The sequence below is a fragment of the Podarcis tiliguerta genome (assembly GCF_965153285.1).
Source record: "Podarcis tiliguerta genome assembly, chromosome: 4".
Taxonomy (NCBI): domain Eukaryota; kingdom Metazoa; phylum Chordata; class Lepidosauria; order Squamata; family Lacertidae; genus Podarcis; species Podarcis tiliguerta.
Genome location: NC_139537.1, coordinates 71,263,613 through 71,278,113, shown reverse-complemented (window position 1 = coordinate 71,278,113; position 14,501 = coordinate 71,263,613). Strand labels below are relative to the sequence as shown.

At 41.3% G+C, this 14,501-nt stretch overlaps 1 protein-coding gene across 6 annotated transcripts in view; it reads right to left on the bottom strand.

Annotated features, from left to right (window-relative positions):
- Positions 1 to 221: 221 nt before the first annotated feature.
- UBE3A (ubiquitin protein ligase E3A) overlaps positions 222 to 14,501 on the bottom strand; it is a 38,253-nt gene continuing 23,973 nt past the window's right edge. For all 6 annotated transcript variants that reach the window (XM_083437744.1, XM_083437747.1, XM_083437742.1 and 3 more), the window contains 7 exons: positions 7,586 to 7,730; positions 6,496 to 6,701; positions 5,057 to 5,221; positions 3,941 to 4,096; positions 3,776 to 3,849; positions 2,444 to 2,587; positions 222 to 1,976 (listed from right to left, as the gene is read on the bottom strand). In XM_083437744.1, the coding sequence (XP_083293870.1) occupies positions 1,856 to 1,976; positions 2,444 to 2,587; positions 3,776 to 3,849; positions 3,941 to 4,096; positions 5,057 to 5,221; positions 6,496 to 6,701; positions 7,586 to 7,730 (1,011 nt within the window). In that variant the 3' untranslated portion in view covers positions 222 to 1,855. The remainder of the gene's footprint in view (positions 1,977 to 2,443; positions 2,588 to 3,775; positions 3,850 to 3,940; positions 4,097 to 5,056; positions 5,222 to 6,495; positions 6,702 to 7,585; positions 7,731 to 14,501) is intronic.

The window sequence follows — 14,501 nt, the reverse complement described above, 5'->3', positions numbered from 1 at the left end:
TATATGCTTAGCACCTCTCACCTACAAGATGAGTAAAAAGCCCCACTAATGTCAAGACACATTTGAGAGTGGTAAAGGCCGTCAGTTTCAAGTGAATTGTTAAGGACAGCTTTATACCAAAGGGAGTCAATAAACATGGCAGTTTAAATCCAAGTCACTCCAACGATACCAGGGTTAACTTACGAAACTAAGAAAATCACTTTTCTTCTTTGTCACTGGACCATGGTGGAAAACATCACTGTTTTATTTAGCATTATTGGTACATAACAGTTGCCTGTATCTATTACTAAAAAAAATTAATAAAATAATCCTGAAAGACACATTTTTTTCCTCTCCCTCAAATGAAATAATACCAATTCTGCACAAATCAAGCTGATTTGTTGTGTGTAGTAGTCAGGCATAGCAATCACCAAGGCACAAGCTCAGATCTGAACATCAGTTGTCACTTGCAGTTAAGACGAGGTATGCCAATTACATTGTCTTGGTTAAAAATGTACAGTCCCTTTATTTTATATTGTTACAGCGGCGATCACCAGCGTGCAGGGACAATCTGTAGAAAGGTAAGGGCTCCGTCCCTCTGATGTCGGATGCAGACTTAAAACACTCCAAACCTATGGCATGTTATGTAAGAGATGGACGTGAGCTGAGGGTTTATTTCCGAGACATACAATGAATAATTGGGAGTATTACAATGCAAACTTGCCCTTAAGATGTTTAATTATTCCCCCACCATTGCTAAACTGGGGTGGGGAGGTGAAGAATAATCCCTTGGCTGCACCACTGATCATACGACTTGAAAAAGGAACAACAATTCATTAAAATAACTTGCAGGGAAGACTGGATTGTCTATTTAAAATGTCAACATAATAGGCAATTAAAATTTTGTTTTAAGTGCACTTCACATGCTTTTGATTATAGACCCAACGTTCCGATTTCTCCAACAACACATTTCATCCTACTCTAATGCTGTTTGGCTGAAAATGCACTTTTCCCAGTAAACAACTTTTTTTTCTTTTAAAAAAAGAAAAGACAAAACCCAACCTAACTATGTTTACGCTTTCATACAGCTAGAAACCTTGCTAATTAAAAACACTGTATGCTACAAGACAAGACATGTGAAAGACAACATATATATTGAAATGAGATTTTTTTTTTTTAATCGTTGTGCTGTGACTAAAGTAAAAGTTCTCAAAGGCTGCAGTTAAACATTCCAAAGTTCTCCCTTCCATTTTTTTATTGAGTCTAAATATTTTTCCACACATTTCTTTGGGGGCTAGAACAGCAGTCATTGCATCACACCATTTCGCTTTCCAAGACTTCAAGTTTCAAAAGCAAAACTGTCCAAAAAAGTACAGTTCTTGATTTTCGATTTGATTAAACTGGGACGAAAAATGTAGCACATACTTAAAAAGGTTACACAATCTACAAATGATGGCAATATTTTTCCTCGGGAGAGTACAGTTTCGTTTTCTTGTAAATACTCAAAAAAGAAAAAAGAAAAAAAAAGAAAAAGGCTCAACTTCAAGCAGTAATAAACACAAGCAAAAGTGATTTAACCCTTTAAAATAAATATTCAGGAAAACCTCTCTGTACATACAAGTGAAAGAATATGTAACACTTTCACGCTAAAAGAAAAATAATTTGTTCAAAGAAGCAGCTGAAATCTGCTGTTCCAGCCCAATGTCCCCAAGTGAAGAAGGGGGCACAGACACGAGGGACTACTGTAGCTCTCTATATCTTATGGCCTTTTTGTGGGGGTGGGGTGGGGTGGGGGTTATTTTATTTATTTATTTTGGACAGGGACACCATCACCACCAAATCTTTTTAATCCCTTTTGTTATTTTATTTATTTTCGTTACAGCATGCCAAATCCTTTGGCATATGTGATGGCCTTCAACAATCTCTCTTTAAGTTTTTCTTTGCTGGAGTACTCCGGAAGCAGAAGGACATTAAAGCATGTGTGAGACGTCGGTAACCTACGGAGAAAGGGAAGAGGAGAAAACGATCAGCTCACGGGAGAGGCGGAACACAAAACGCACAAGCCATTACTGTCGCTTTTCTCAAATCAACAACTAGTACAGTCGTACCTCGGAAGTCGAACGGAATCCGTGACGGAAGTCCGTTCGACTTCCAAAACATTCGGAAACCAAGGCGCGGATTCCGATTGGCTGCAGGAAGCTCCTGCAACCAATCGGAAGCTGCATCAGACATTCAGGTTCCAAAGAACCTTCACAAACCGGAACACTCACTTCCGGGTTTGGGGTGTTTGGGAGCCAAAATGTTCGACTTGCAAGGGATTTGACTTCCAAGGTATGACTGTAGTGGGGACTGAGGGGGAACTCAACTCAGAAAGAGGCTTAAAACGTATTTTTTTTTTACACTTGCTGCATGATACACTTAAATTTCTGAATTTTAAAGTAAGATTTATGTCAAATGAGTTTACCTTTCTGTGTCGGGGCCATTTTTGGCTATAATCATCTTTAGTTTTCCGAGTCCTCCTACTGGGGCTCTGTCTGTGCCTGTTGTAAACTGGAGGAATAGTCTTTTTTGCTCGTCTGTAAATGAATGGACTATTTCCCAAAATTCTCTGTTGAAGCAAAAATGAAAATAAATAAATATTCTGGGCAAGGCAAAACGTCTTGTGCTGCTTATATCTTGCCCTTAACCTTACAAGTAGCAAATGCAAGCGTACTGTATCAATATACAGTGGTACCTCTGGTTACGTACTTAATTCATTCTGGAGGTCCGTTCTTAACCTGAAACTGTTCTTAACCTGAAGCACCACTTTAGCTAATGGGGCCTCCCGCTGCTGCCACCGCGCCATTTCTTTTATCATCCTGAAGCAAAGTTCTTAACCCAAGGTACTATTTCTGGGTTAGCGGAGTCTGTAACCTGAAGTGTATGTAACCTGAAGCGTATGTAACCCAAGGTACCACTGTATTGTTTAAGGGTGTTTTCAAATGCAAAAACACTATATAAAGAGGCACACATATATCTCAATCCAGGTAGGGGAATATGGTGCTTCTGAATGTATATTCCTACCTGACTGAAGAACTGCATTCACATTTACTCAAACACCTACAGACTTCTACTCAGCTGCAGTGGTCTGTTTTAGGGCTATGGATGGGGATGAGGACAGTGGATGGCAGTCTACCTTCTCATTTCCCACACTGCCTAAGTTACCTAACGCTCCCCCTTTCTCATTACTATCCTTAGCTGTTGAGAGCGCTAGCATGCACATACTACCATGTGATGCAAAATTTGAGAATGGGAAAACTGGCGGGTCCTCCACTGTTTTTGGTAAGTACAAAACTTTTCCAAATAGCCACTTTGATTACAAAACAGAAGTTGCTACTATATGACCAGACGAGGCTCTAGGAAAAGCTATTTGGGGGAGCCCAGAAAGTTCAAAGACCATTATTGGGCGAACAAGGATGCAATCCATGCAACATAGGCCCTGAAAGCTGGGAGGGGACAATAATTTTTTTTTTGGGGGGGGGGGAGCATCGCCTCCCCTTTGCTACTCTTGAAGTCATCCTTCTACATGAGATTTTTTGACCTATGTCTAAGACATAAGATCTTCTGGTTTAACCACAGAATGGACAAGAAAAAAAGATCTAATATATTTCAAAACTGGAAGCCTTAAACACATCTCTCTTTTGTTTTTTAAACTGTGCATTATCTGGTACATTTGTGTCGTAATTTAGCTATTCACACCACTTGCTAACAGGCAGAGTCTTCTCCATTCACCCACAGAAAAACTTAAACCTCCTACCTAATAATTAGAGAGTCTCTGGTATAGCCGCCATCATACTCCGTAGTTTCTTCTAGAGCTTGAAAGTCTAGATTCTATAAATACAAGACATCATATCACCACCTCAGACTTTAGATATTCAGCAGAGAGCAAGTTATTGTCTTTTGCACGTTTCAAGTGCCTTACCCTACTTCCGCAAATGAGCAATTCAATCTCTTCGGGTCTAAATAAATATTTTAGGGGAGATTCGTTGGTTACCATGTGGAATCCTCTTCGAAAGGCCTTAAACTGCTTCTCTACTGATTTGTTGAGAATGTAGTCAGAATACAGATTCACAAATTCCTGTTTAATAAAAAGACAAATAATGCAAGGTTTCCTCAGTGGTCAAGTGCGAATCTTTGTTTCAACTAACAAGTGGCTACAGGTGAGAAATAGGAAGAACTGCTGCTGAAAATCAGAACAGTCATCCCCCTATTTAAATCATTTGGGCTGCTAATAATTTTGAGCTTTCCCCAAATAAATCCTATTTCTTTTCACTCCATCCACGAAATCAAGTGGTTTATAAACAAGCCAGAGAATGTTTCACATCATCTACTTCTAATAAAGGTATTTAAAAATCTAATAAATAATAACAATAACAACAATTTATACTCCGTCACTCTTGCTGCATTTTCCCAGCCACTCTGGGCGGCTTCGAGCAGAATATAAAAACATAATAAAACATCAAACGTTAAAAACTTCTCAATACAGGGCTGCCTTCAGATGTCTTCTAAAAATTGCGTAGTTCTTTATCTCCTTGACATCTGATGGTAGGGTATTCCACAGGGAGGGCAGTACCGCAATAATTTCCCCAAAATCACTTCTCAGAATCACATTTTATCAGAATCCCCTTCTCTGTGGTTCATCCTATACTCCCTCTCTCATTATCTTTTGCTAGCAGGCAGAGATGCTTTCATTCATATGGCCTTTTGGCCTTACAAGTTGACTTGTTATAGCAATTGTAAGTCTGCTGAAATTAGTTGAACTGGTGGCATTTCTTTCAGTTTTGTTGGTATGTTTCACTCAATTTATTTTCACGCTTTTGATTTATTTTGCTTTGTATTTTATTGAGGTTAGTTACCTTGAGCACTATTTGTTGTTGTACAAATTAAGCAAATGAGAAAATACAACTTTCTGACAGCCTGAGCAGGGATCATGCAAATGAGCTTAATTTATATAAAAGCATACAAGGTGTGTTTCTATCTGTTCTCCTGGAATATTGATCAGGTAATCACTCAGCAACTGGTGGCCCATTCAAATTACCTTTCTGTTTTCATTTGTAATAGGGATTTTATCTCCATTTTCCTTTAAATCGTGCATCATCGGATTACCAAAGAGATCCGTATGAGATATCTGGAAGGTTATCATCATATCATCTTCCACGCTTCCCTCATACTGCAACAAGTCTCTTAAGCTTTGATAGAGAACCTAAAATGAAACAAGACATATTTCATAAGGCTTTAAAGCCCCAGCAACAGACCTGGTAATTATGCAGTGTGCATGAACGTTATGGGTCAAACTGTATGTTTCTACTTACACCCATGTCAGTTTCCAGATTTAAATGAAAAGCAGCTATAGGATACTGTGAATCAGATCACAGCAACTGTGGAGGGGGAGAGCGCTCTTTAATCCTTTATTCAAAGGCTGCTCTTCCTATCCAAATCACCTTCATGGGCTGTTTTTCCACAGGCAGGGAAGAGATCCCCACATCTCAGTAGGTGGAAAAGCAGCAAGGGGAGGACAATTTTGAATGGAAAAAGATCTTTACAACCCCTTGCCTACTGTTCTGATCAAGGTTGTGGCTTCCCAGAGCTGCCTTTCATTAAAAAAAATAATGCACACAGTAAGATACTGTTTCAGGCAAGTGTGTGTGTTTTTTGTGTGTGTGTGGTAACCAAAGCTTAACAATGGCTGTAAGTGGAGTCTGATAAAGAGCGGGGAACACGGGGACACACACCTCCTTTTGCATTTGGAGAAGAAGTTGTCCTATTTTTACCATCCATAATTTCCAATAGATTTTCAGCTAAAGGAAACTTTGGAACAGATGCAAGTTTCTGTTTTGGAATGAAATAACACCGAGAACATCACTGGCATCGTTTGCTTTCACAACTGCATTGTGAAGTTTCAGAAAGCTAGTTTCGAAACTGTTGTGATCGTCCTTATAACTCAGCTGCCGATATGGCTTGCCGCCACCCTATACATTCAAGATCTCAGCTGCTTAGATAAGACAAACAGGTTAAGTGACCCAGTCACCCTCCCTTCCACACACACGCTCCCCTCTTCTCCAGTACTGGCAAAGCATATTTGTGTTGACAGTACAGGTCTCTTGACACTGCACATTGTGCAGCCTTTTCCTTGAGCACCTGACATCATGTTCTGTAATAACAGGTGACTAGAAGTGTTGCTAAATGCTGACTTTTCTAAAATGCCCATTAAGCAAACTTCCGCAGGACTAAGAGCTGGTGTGGATATGTGTAGTGAAGCGGCAAACAGTGGGAGCTGTGAAGTCACCAGTTTAAACACTGCCTCTGTCATGAACTACTAAGCAAGCAACACTCTCAACTTTGGTCCCTATTATGCAATTTTGAGACAATGGCCACTGACGTTTCATGCAAGAGAACACTCAGAGTGTCACACTGCCGCCAACAACAACAACAACTCAGAATGTAAGTACAGATTTCCAAACGTAATTATCAACTTACAGGGTGAGAGTCTGCCAGGTCACGGAAAGTTCCTTTTTTGCCCATTAGTTTCCTGTAGACAACCATTGGGAAATGGACGTCCAGAATGCAGTTATTGTAAATGGCCAGGCCCAGCACAATTCCAATCAGTGTAAACTGTCCCTCAGTTTCAAAAGACGATGGGTTAAACCAAAACAATTTTGTAGACTCATCATAAGTGAACATTCCTATAAAAAAGCACGTCAAAATTAATACTGATGAATTGAATAGCAATACTTTTTTCTAAGAAAAAAACATGAAAGCTTAATTTTTATTATTATCGTTACTTAATAAATTTGTATCCGAAGATTGCAGGGCAGTTTACAATGTAACAATATAAAAAACACAAAAAATGCATAATAAAAATAAGAACATACCAATCAATAATTTCCCCTCCCAGAACACATTTAAAAGGGAATTGGATGTCAATAAGTGAAAGGCCTGGTGGAAGAAGAATATTTTCACCGGGCGCCTAAAGATGTATAAACCTGGAGGGAGAGCATTCCACAAATGGGGAGCCATTGTAGAAAAGGCCCGTTTTCATGTTGTCGCCTTCTGAGCCTCTTGTGGAGGAGGCACATGAAGAAATCCACCTGTTATTTAGTCACAGCTTAGTTCACAGCATCATCAAAAGTCCCCATGTATAATAAAGCTACCATAATATTCCAAAATCCAAAATCCACTGAAACTGTGTGTGTGTGTGTGTGTGTGTGTGTGTGTGTTGGAAATGGATGCTTGAACATTCCATGACATCCACACTACCTGCACAAGAAGAGCTAACATTTTAGGGAGAAGGCTGCTAGCTACAGCAGGCTTCCGGTGGGCAGGTGAGCACTCAAAACCAAGGCACACTTGCATGTGAAAATGGTGTGCTATCCCCTAGAAGGGCTGTGACGTGATTTTGCTGACTTGTCACAAGATGGTGTCTAAGGCTGGGGTACAAAGCTACAAGTAAAAACAAAAAACCTAGCAAGATGGGTTTTCATATGGCTCAGGAAAGAGCAGGTAACTATTAAGAAGACTAAACACAAGCCATCTTGCATATTAAATAAATACGAAGTTAATTACGTACCAATATCTGGGTTGAAGATTTCCTCTACAACTAGCTGGAAAAACTCTTTGGAAACTCCTCCTTCATCAACCCCTTGTTCTCCTTCAAATTCCACATACAATTGCTTTTTCAAATCTGCTGGATTTTCCATGGCAATCATTTCTAACTATTGAATAAGAAACAAAACGTTCCTTTAGTACATCCTATTTTATAGGTCACCATGCCATGGGTATACTAAACAGCCCCACCTCCCTCTGCCGCTTCACTACAACATGCACAAGCAAAAATGAAAGCTGTTGTTTTATCTTAGAAATACATTTTAACGAACGTAAAGAATAGCGAGACTCAGAAAACGAAGCAGTTTGTTACAAGTGATTCAGGGTAACGGTCACAATAAATACTTGCCATAGAAAATATTTATAGTCTGTTATACAGAACAGCAGGGGACATAATGAGGTTCACAGTGAGGGGGGTGGACAATATGACCCACTTTGGGCTCATCTCATTGTGGTGTCTAAGAAAAAAAAAGGAGGGGATGAAGTTGACTGAGAAGGCTTGCAAGCACTGTGCACATGCCTGGAGAATGTTTTGGATGGATCTGCTAGACCGGGATGGAGGAATATAACAACAACAACCACACCACCACCACCACCACTCTGGGTGACTTCCAATAAAAGATTAAAAATACATTTAAACATCTGTCATTAAATACTTCCCTAAACAGGGAAAGGTAATAAAAAGAGGAAACGGGCTTCCCAAAGTGCTCTTGGAAGTATCCCCAAGTAGGAACCACACCGTCCTCCCTCTAGTTGCTGCTTCAGAATTTGACCTTTTGGCTCAGAGTTCGAGGGGATTACGGTCATCTCCAGCGACTAGTACCGTTCCCGCAGCAATAGCTGAGGATGACTCCCATTGCCTCAAAGCCTTGCACAAACCCTACAGAGATCTCTCTTCCCCTCCCCAATTCTTTCCTTTAGAATGCACAACAGCTTTAACTTTTAGATTCAAACTTAAAAATAGCCCACAGGATCCTAGAGTACATCTTACAAGTTCATATTCTGCATAAGCCTTAAAAGGAGCCTTGAAGATAGACATGACAGTATCCATGAAGGATCAGAAGCCGCGATCTACACAGTGGCTTGAATCCTTAGACAAAGAACTTCACAGAATAGATGCTTCTCCTTCCCTCCACCCCAGCTGCTTATCACAAAATCTTCTGGAGCCCTCCCATCCATCCCTCTAGAGAGGCATTTTGGGGTGCATAAGGGTCCATAGGGGAAGAAAAATGTTTCTTCTGCAAGATTCCTTAATTTCTATCCTAGAATTGTAGAGTTGGGAGGGACCATGAGGGCTATCTTGTCCAACCTCCTGCAATACAGGAATCTTTTCCCAAGTGGGACTCAAACCCACAACCTGGAGATGAATAGTCTCATGTGCTACCGAAGGTGAGTTAACCAGTACCGTATTTTCCCGTGTATAAGACTAGGGTTTTCCCTGAAAAATGTCAAAAATTAGGGGGTGCCTTATACTCTGGGCCATGTTTCCCTATTTTCTTAAATCTGAGTCTTATACATGGGTGTGGGGGGCGTCTTATAGATGGAAAATACTTAAAATCCAATCCAGCTGTAAAAGGAAGGAGTAGACCAGGAAGCTTGCTGGTTTGTTAGCCAGCTGCTGCTCCATGTGTCATTGATTAAGCCAAGCATTGTGTGCAGGTGAGAGTGAACAAACACAAACTGCTTCAGGCCTGAATTGGCATCTCTCTGTTGAGCACAAGAAGGCAACACACGAGGCTCAAGGTGGCTTCTTCATGTGGCACTAAACTATAGTTTAGCATGTGTGAGCAAAATTCTGTAGAGTTTCATTTAATATAACTCATGCCCATATTTTTGCATTTATCCCAGTTTCTTGAAACTTTTCTTCTGCACCACTAGATTGGATATCTATATGTAGCCTTCAAAGTAGAAGGCTTAAAATATCTATTTATACAACAAGGCCTACTGAATCCAAACTGACACCGTTAACACTTCAATATGATTAAGAAAACTGACAACTGGTTCAAACCCAAGAGAACCATGCTGCTCCTTCATACAGATGATGGGAAAAAGCCACCAGCTAATCCAGCCAGGAGCAAATTTGGTTCCAAAACACTCCATCACCCACCATACTGCAGAGATAATAAAAAACCACTAAGATTATCAAGGGAAAGTTCTCTTTCTATTGCACAACACTTTGTACTGCCCAGTTTCTCACTGCTAAGTTTTCTGAAGCCTTACAGGGGAAAGAACTGTAGACAATGATCTTCTGACCCTCATGGGACACAATTAATGCCATTACTGGGTTAACGCAAACTTTCTCGACTCCTCTAAGAAGGAAACGTAACACATAAAATGTGCACCATCATTGAAATTGGGGCAACGTTTTACTTTTGTACTACGGAAAGGTATCTCATTTAATCCAGCCACTTGGAACAAGGTCATTAGAATATGATTGGAGCAATTAAATATAAAAAGGCGATAAAGAACTTTGCTTTATGAGTAGAAATTTTTACTGACACGAGATATGCAAGAAGAGTTTTATGGAGTGAAGCTGTATGCAAATCAATCAGTTAGGCAAAACGTTTCAGCTGACAATGGCCTTGTTCTCACATCCCAGTAAACCATAGTTAATGGTTTATGGCAGCGGTTTTCAACCTTTTTGAGTCCTCGGCTGCCTTGACCAACCACATTCTTTTTGCAGTACCCCTGCAGGGCTAAGCATCCCATTATTGCCTGCAGAGCTGGCAGCCTCTCACCATTTTTCGAACACCCTCCTGTGTGGAGTGTTCCCTTAGCCTCCTCTTCTCTCCTTCGGAGTCCTCTGGGCAGCTGCTGCAGCAGTCCCTGGTCTCTGAGCTGCCCCCTCCCCGCCCCAAAGAGAGGTGCCTCGCAGAGACAACATTCGCCTGAGGAGCTGCAACAAACAGCTGTGCACATCTTTGGGAGGCAGGGACTCGAGAAGGCATCAGAGGGAGGGAGGAAAGGAAAGAGGGACAGAGGCCAGTGTTGCCCGTGGCACCCCTACCATCATATAAGGCACCCCAGGATGCCACAGCACAGTGGTAGAAAACCACTGGTTTATTGTGAACACACTGATCTTGGCCACTTTGCTTCTCTGCAGCTTATGCTGGGAGGAAACAAAACTGAACTACTGCCTTAGTGTTACCATTTAAAGCCGGGATTGTAGTTTGTTTCACTCCCTAATCAGGATGTGTAACCAAGGTTTGTTTTTGTCTTGCTTGTTGGGAGCAAAACAGTCTGTGTCTCCTGGTTTTGACATAATGTGAAGTCACGAATCCTGGTTTATATCCCCTGTGTGCCAGCAGGTGAGAGTCATATTGTCCAGATAGGCACATTCATACCAAATTATTACCTAGTTTCCAAAGACATGTGAATTGGGCTAATATATTCTATGTCATGGAGGAAGAAACTTCAGATCATGGGCAAAACAAGGCCCACAAGGCAATTTCCCCACCTGCCCCACACCTTACATCATATGACATCAGATGAAGGGCAAGTAAAGCCACAGCTACACAAAAGCAACCGGGAATCTTAGAATGCACCCCCAATTCTTCTTCTGCAGATGGGGCTTGCATCCAGAGGCTTTTAAATTTGGTACCAAATGCAAGCACTTACGAGCTCCCGATCAGAGCTCCTGAATGGAGCCAATCCCTGTTGAATGCAAGCCACACTTCCACCAGGAGTCTTTGCAGCCTTGGCTTGAATTTAAGCCACAACTGCAAAGAAACAACTGGGTGAGCACTTACAAATGTCAAATTACTTGATATCAGGTGTTTAGTGGAGAACCTGGCAGTTCCCACTGCCTTGAGCTACAAGTTTTAAGTCAATCTTCACTAACCTGGTGCCTTCCACCTGAAAGGCACCAGGTTGCCAAAGGCTGCTTTAATCGAACATCTGTTTTGAATCTATAGTTTAGAGAAAGGTTACTCTGTGATGGTTACAAGGCCTTGCAGAACAGAAGCAAATCAGTTATTTCTTAAACATATGTGAAACCAAATTTTCAAATAGATAATAGACCCAGTCTATGAATGCACAAGAATTAACAGTTTATAAGGGCACTTTGTCAGCATTCAGAGTAGGAAGGTAGTTGCCCGGTAATTAGGAAAGTTTATTGTTTCAGGATGCATCTTGGGTGTAGTAAGGTACACGATACATTCTTGACAATTTAAGGGTGGTACTCAGTCACAATGTGTGTTGTACATAAAAAGGAAAGGCTAACAAAAGGCAGCCAATATCCAAGGCCAAGGAAAAATTTACTTGCAGAACAGGAATAGGATTTCTGATACTATAAATCCAACTGCACTGCTGAGCAAATGAAAAACAGAAAGACATCCAGCTTAGAATAGAGCTGAGTCAAACTAGATAAACACACACATTAAATATAGCAGCCTTAAACTAGGTTTTATAGAACACAATGTTCCATTTTATTTGCAGGATCAATGTAAACAGGTTCTGGCGAGAATTCTGTCCTAAGAGTTTGGAAACTTACTAAGTGAATTATAGATTTGCAAGAGCTGAATGTGAGCTGTAATGCAGCTTTCTCCTGCAGCTACACTGGATCAGTGCACCCCCACCATTGTGGAACAGAATGCTGGAATCAAAACAAGTTGTGACCAAGGTTATCCCTTCTGCCACTGGCAATCAAAGCGCAATTGCAGGATTGTTGCCAAGGCAAATACAAGTTTTACTGCAATTCCAAATTCTGTGACTGCCAGTAAAGAAACTTAGTTCTGGGATGTGTGTACAGATAGTGTGAATGTGTGTGGAGTGGCCACAACCACTGCAGGCATGGAGGATTGGCCAAGGATCAACACATCCCTTGGACAGAAAAAGGCTTGCCATTCCTGATGCAGCACTTCCTACCAATACTTCTGGAATTCAACCACCAAAGAGGGATCAAACTATCCCACTCACAGGGGCATATGAAGGAGCCTTTTCACTCTTAATGAAATAGCACATGCAACAAATTTAAAATCTCAAACTTCCAGTGCAAAGCTGCAGATTCGTGTTTTCCCCTCACATGCATGAAAAATTATCTGAGGTAAACAGCAGCTGGCTTTCTCAGCTTCACTCAGGATTCTCCTGTCAACACCAAAGTCTTCAAACCAGCCCAAAGCTTTGCAGTATTTATGACTTGATCAAGTTATTAGGTCTAAATAAGGAGACTCTTATCACCGCTGCATAAAATGTTAACTTTTTTATGTTTGCTGAAAATCTTTTCTCCCAAGCCTTTTCAAATTAGTCTATTTCTGCAGTTTTAATTCGTGATGCTTTTATGATTTAATACTGTTTAATTATCTATATTATGTTTTATATTCTATTTCTATGCAGCAAAATAAATATAACCTAGTTTAAATAAAGTCAAGTCAGATGAATGTAATTAGAAGGCAGTGGGTTGCATCCAGTGTGAGTGGAAGACCACTTGCACAATGCAACTTCCTCTCCCCTGTATACCCTTCAAAATCTTCCCTAGAGGGTCTACCAGTGGGGGGCTGCAGGAGAGAAGAGAGAAGGAGAAAGCTCTTTTTCACTAGTGGAACAGGACCACTTGATACCACTCAATGTTAATGCAATTGCACATTATTCTTACACGCTAGATGCTAGCACCAGCACCAGAATTGCAATTAAACTCTTTAACCTAAGTGACACAGGTCTCGGGAGACTTGATTCACGGCTCCTTCCCCTATCAGGGACTGCTCATCTTTCCTATCACAAACTGAAGAACCTGCATTCTAGGAAAAAAGCACGAACCAGATTTTCTATTTCTCTAACCAAACTCAAGAGGTCACTGCTGGAAAGCTACTGTGAAACTTTAGTAACCTACACAACAGAGATGCAAAGTTCTGTACAGTACTCCAGGAAGCTTTTGTTCCCCAGATGTCAGGTTGTTAACTCAAGACATGTGTTCAGACGACACATTTGCTTACTAACACCTCTTGGTGCTATGTAGACCACTGGTTTGAAGACTAGCTTTATTAAGACTGAATGGGAGATTTTTTAATGGTTCCAGTTACGGCTTTGTGAAGGGCAGGTTGAGCTTCAAACAGTTAAGACGAAACACAGAAAGGCTTGCGATGAAGGGGCTAGGGGTTTATACCACTAGTTCCGTGGGGCAAATTGCCTCTTCTCTACAAGAAAGGGAATTCTGACTGAACATCAGGAAGAACTTTATGACAGTTAAGAGCTCTTCGACAGTGGAACCGTCTCCCTCGGTTGTGGACACTCCTTCACTGGTGGTTTCTAAGCAGAGATTGGATGCCCATCTGTCATGGATGCTTTAGCTGAGATTCCTACATTGCAGGGGGTTGGACTGACCGACCACTGGGGTCCCTTTCAACTCTACGATTCTATGATTCTACATGTGTATGCATGTCGTGGAGGCGGGAGATGTCTTTGGGAAGGAACAACAACAATCAGTTCACACACAGGGAGGGAAAGGCTTTAATAAGTTTTACAGAAGGTGGCGTTTTCATTTTTATCTTCTTTTTAAATTGTGGGGGACGGGGATGGGGGACAGTTTCCAGCTGGCGGGCTGGATGCCTAGGTCCCCATAGCTCTGCGTGCCATTCTGAAAGGCAGGATGGGTGAAGTGCTTTATTTTGCTTGTGTTGTTTGAAATCAAACTGCACAGGTCAAGGCACAGTGCTTTGTAGGTGTGGATGCCTCCACTGATCGCCAGTGCTTGTGAAGCCCTGTGCCTTTACAGGGGGAAATGTGATTATCGACGGTGCTCGTACGGGAACATGGTTTTGCAAGCAGCAGCAGCTAGCTGAATTGACAGTGCCTGAAAATTCCACTTTTGGCAGGGATCTGAATCTTTTTACCTGCAACAGGGGTGTAGAAGGTAGGTGTGGTTTGGTCAAAATGGCTTCACAGGA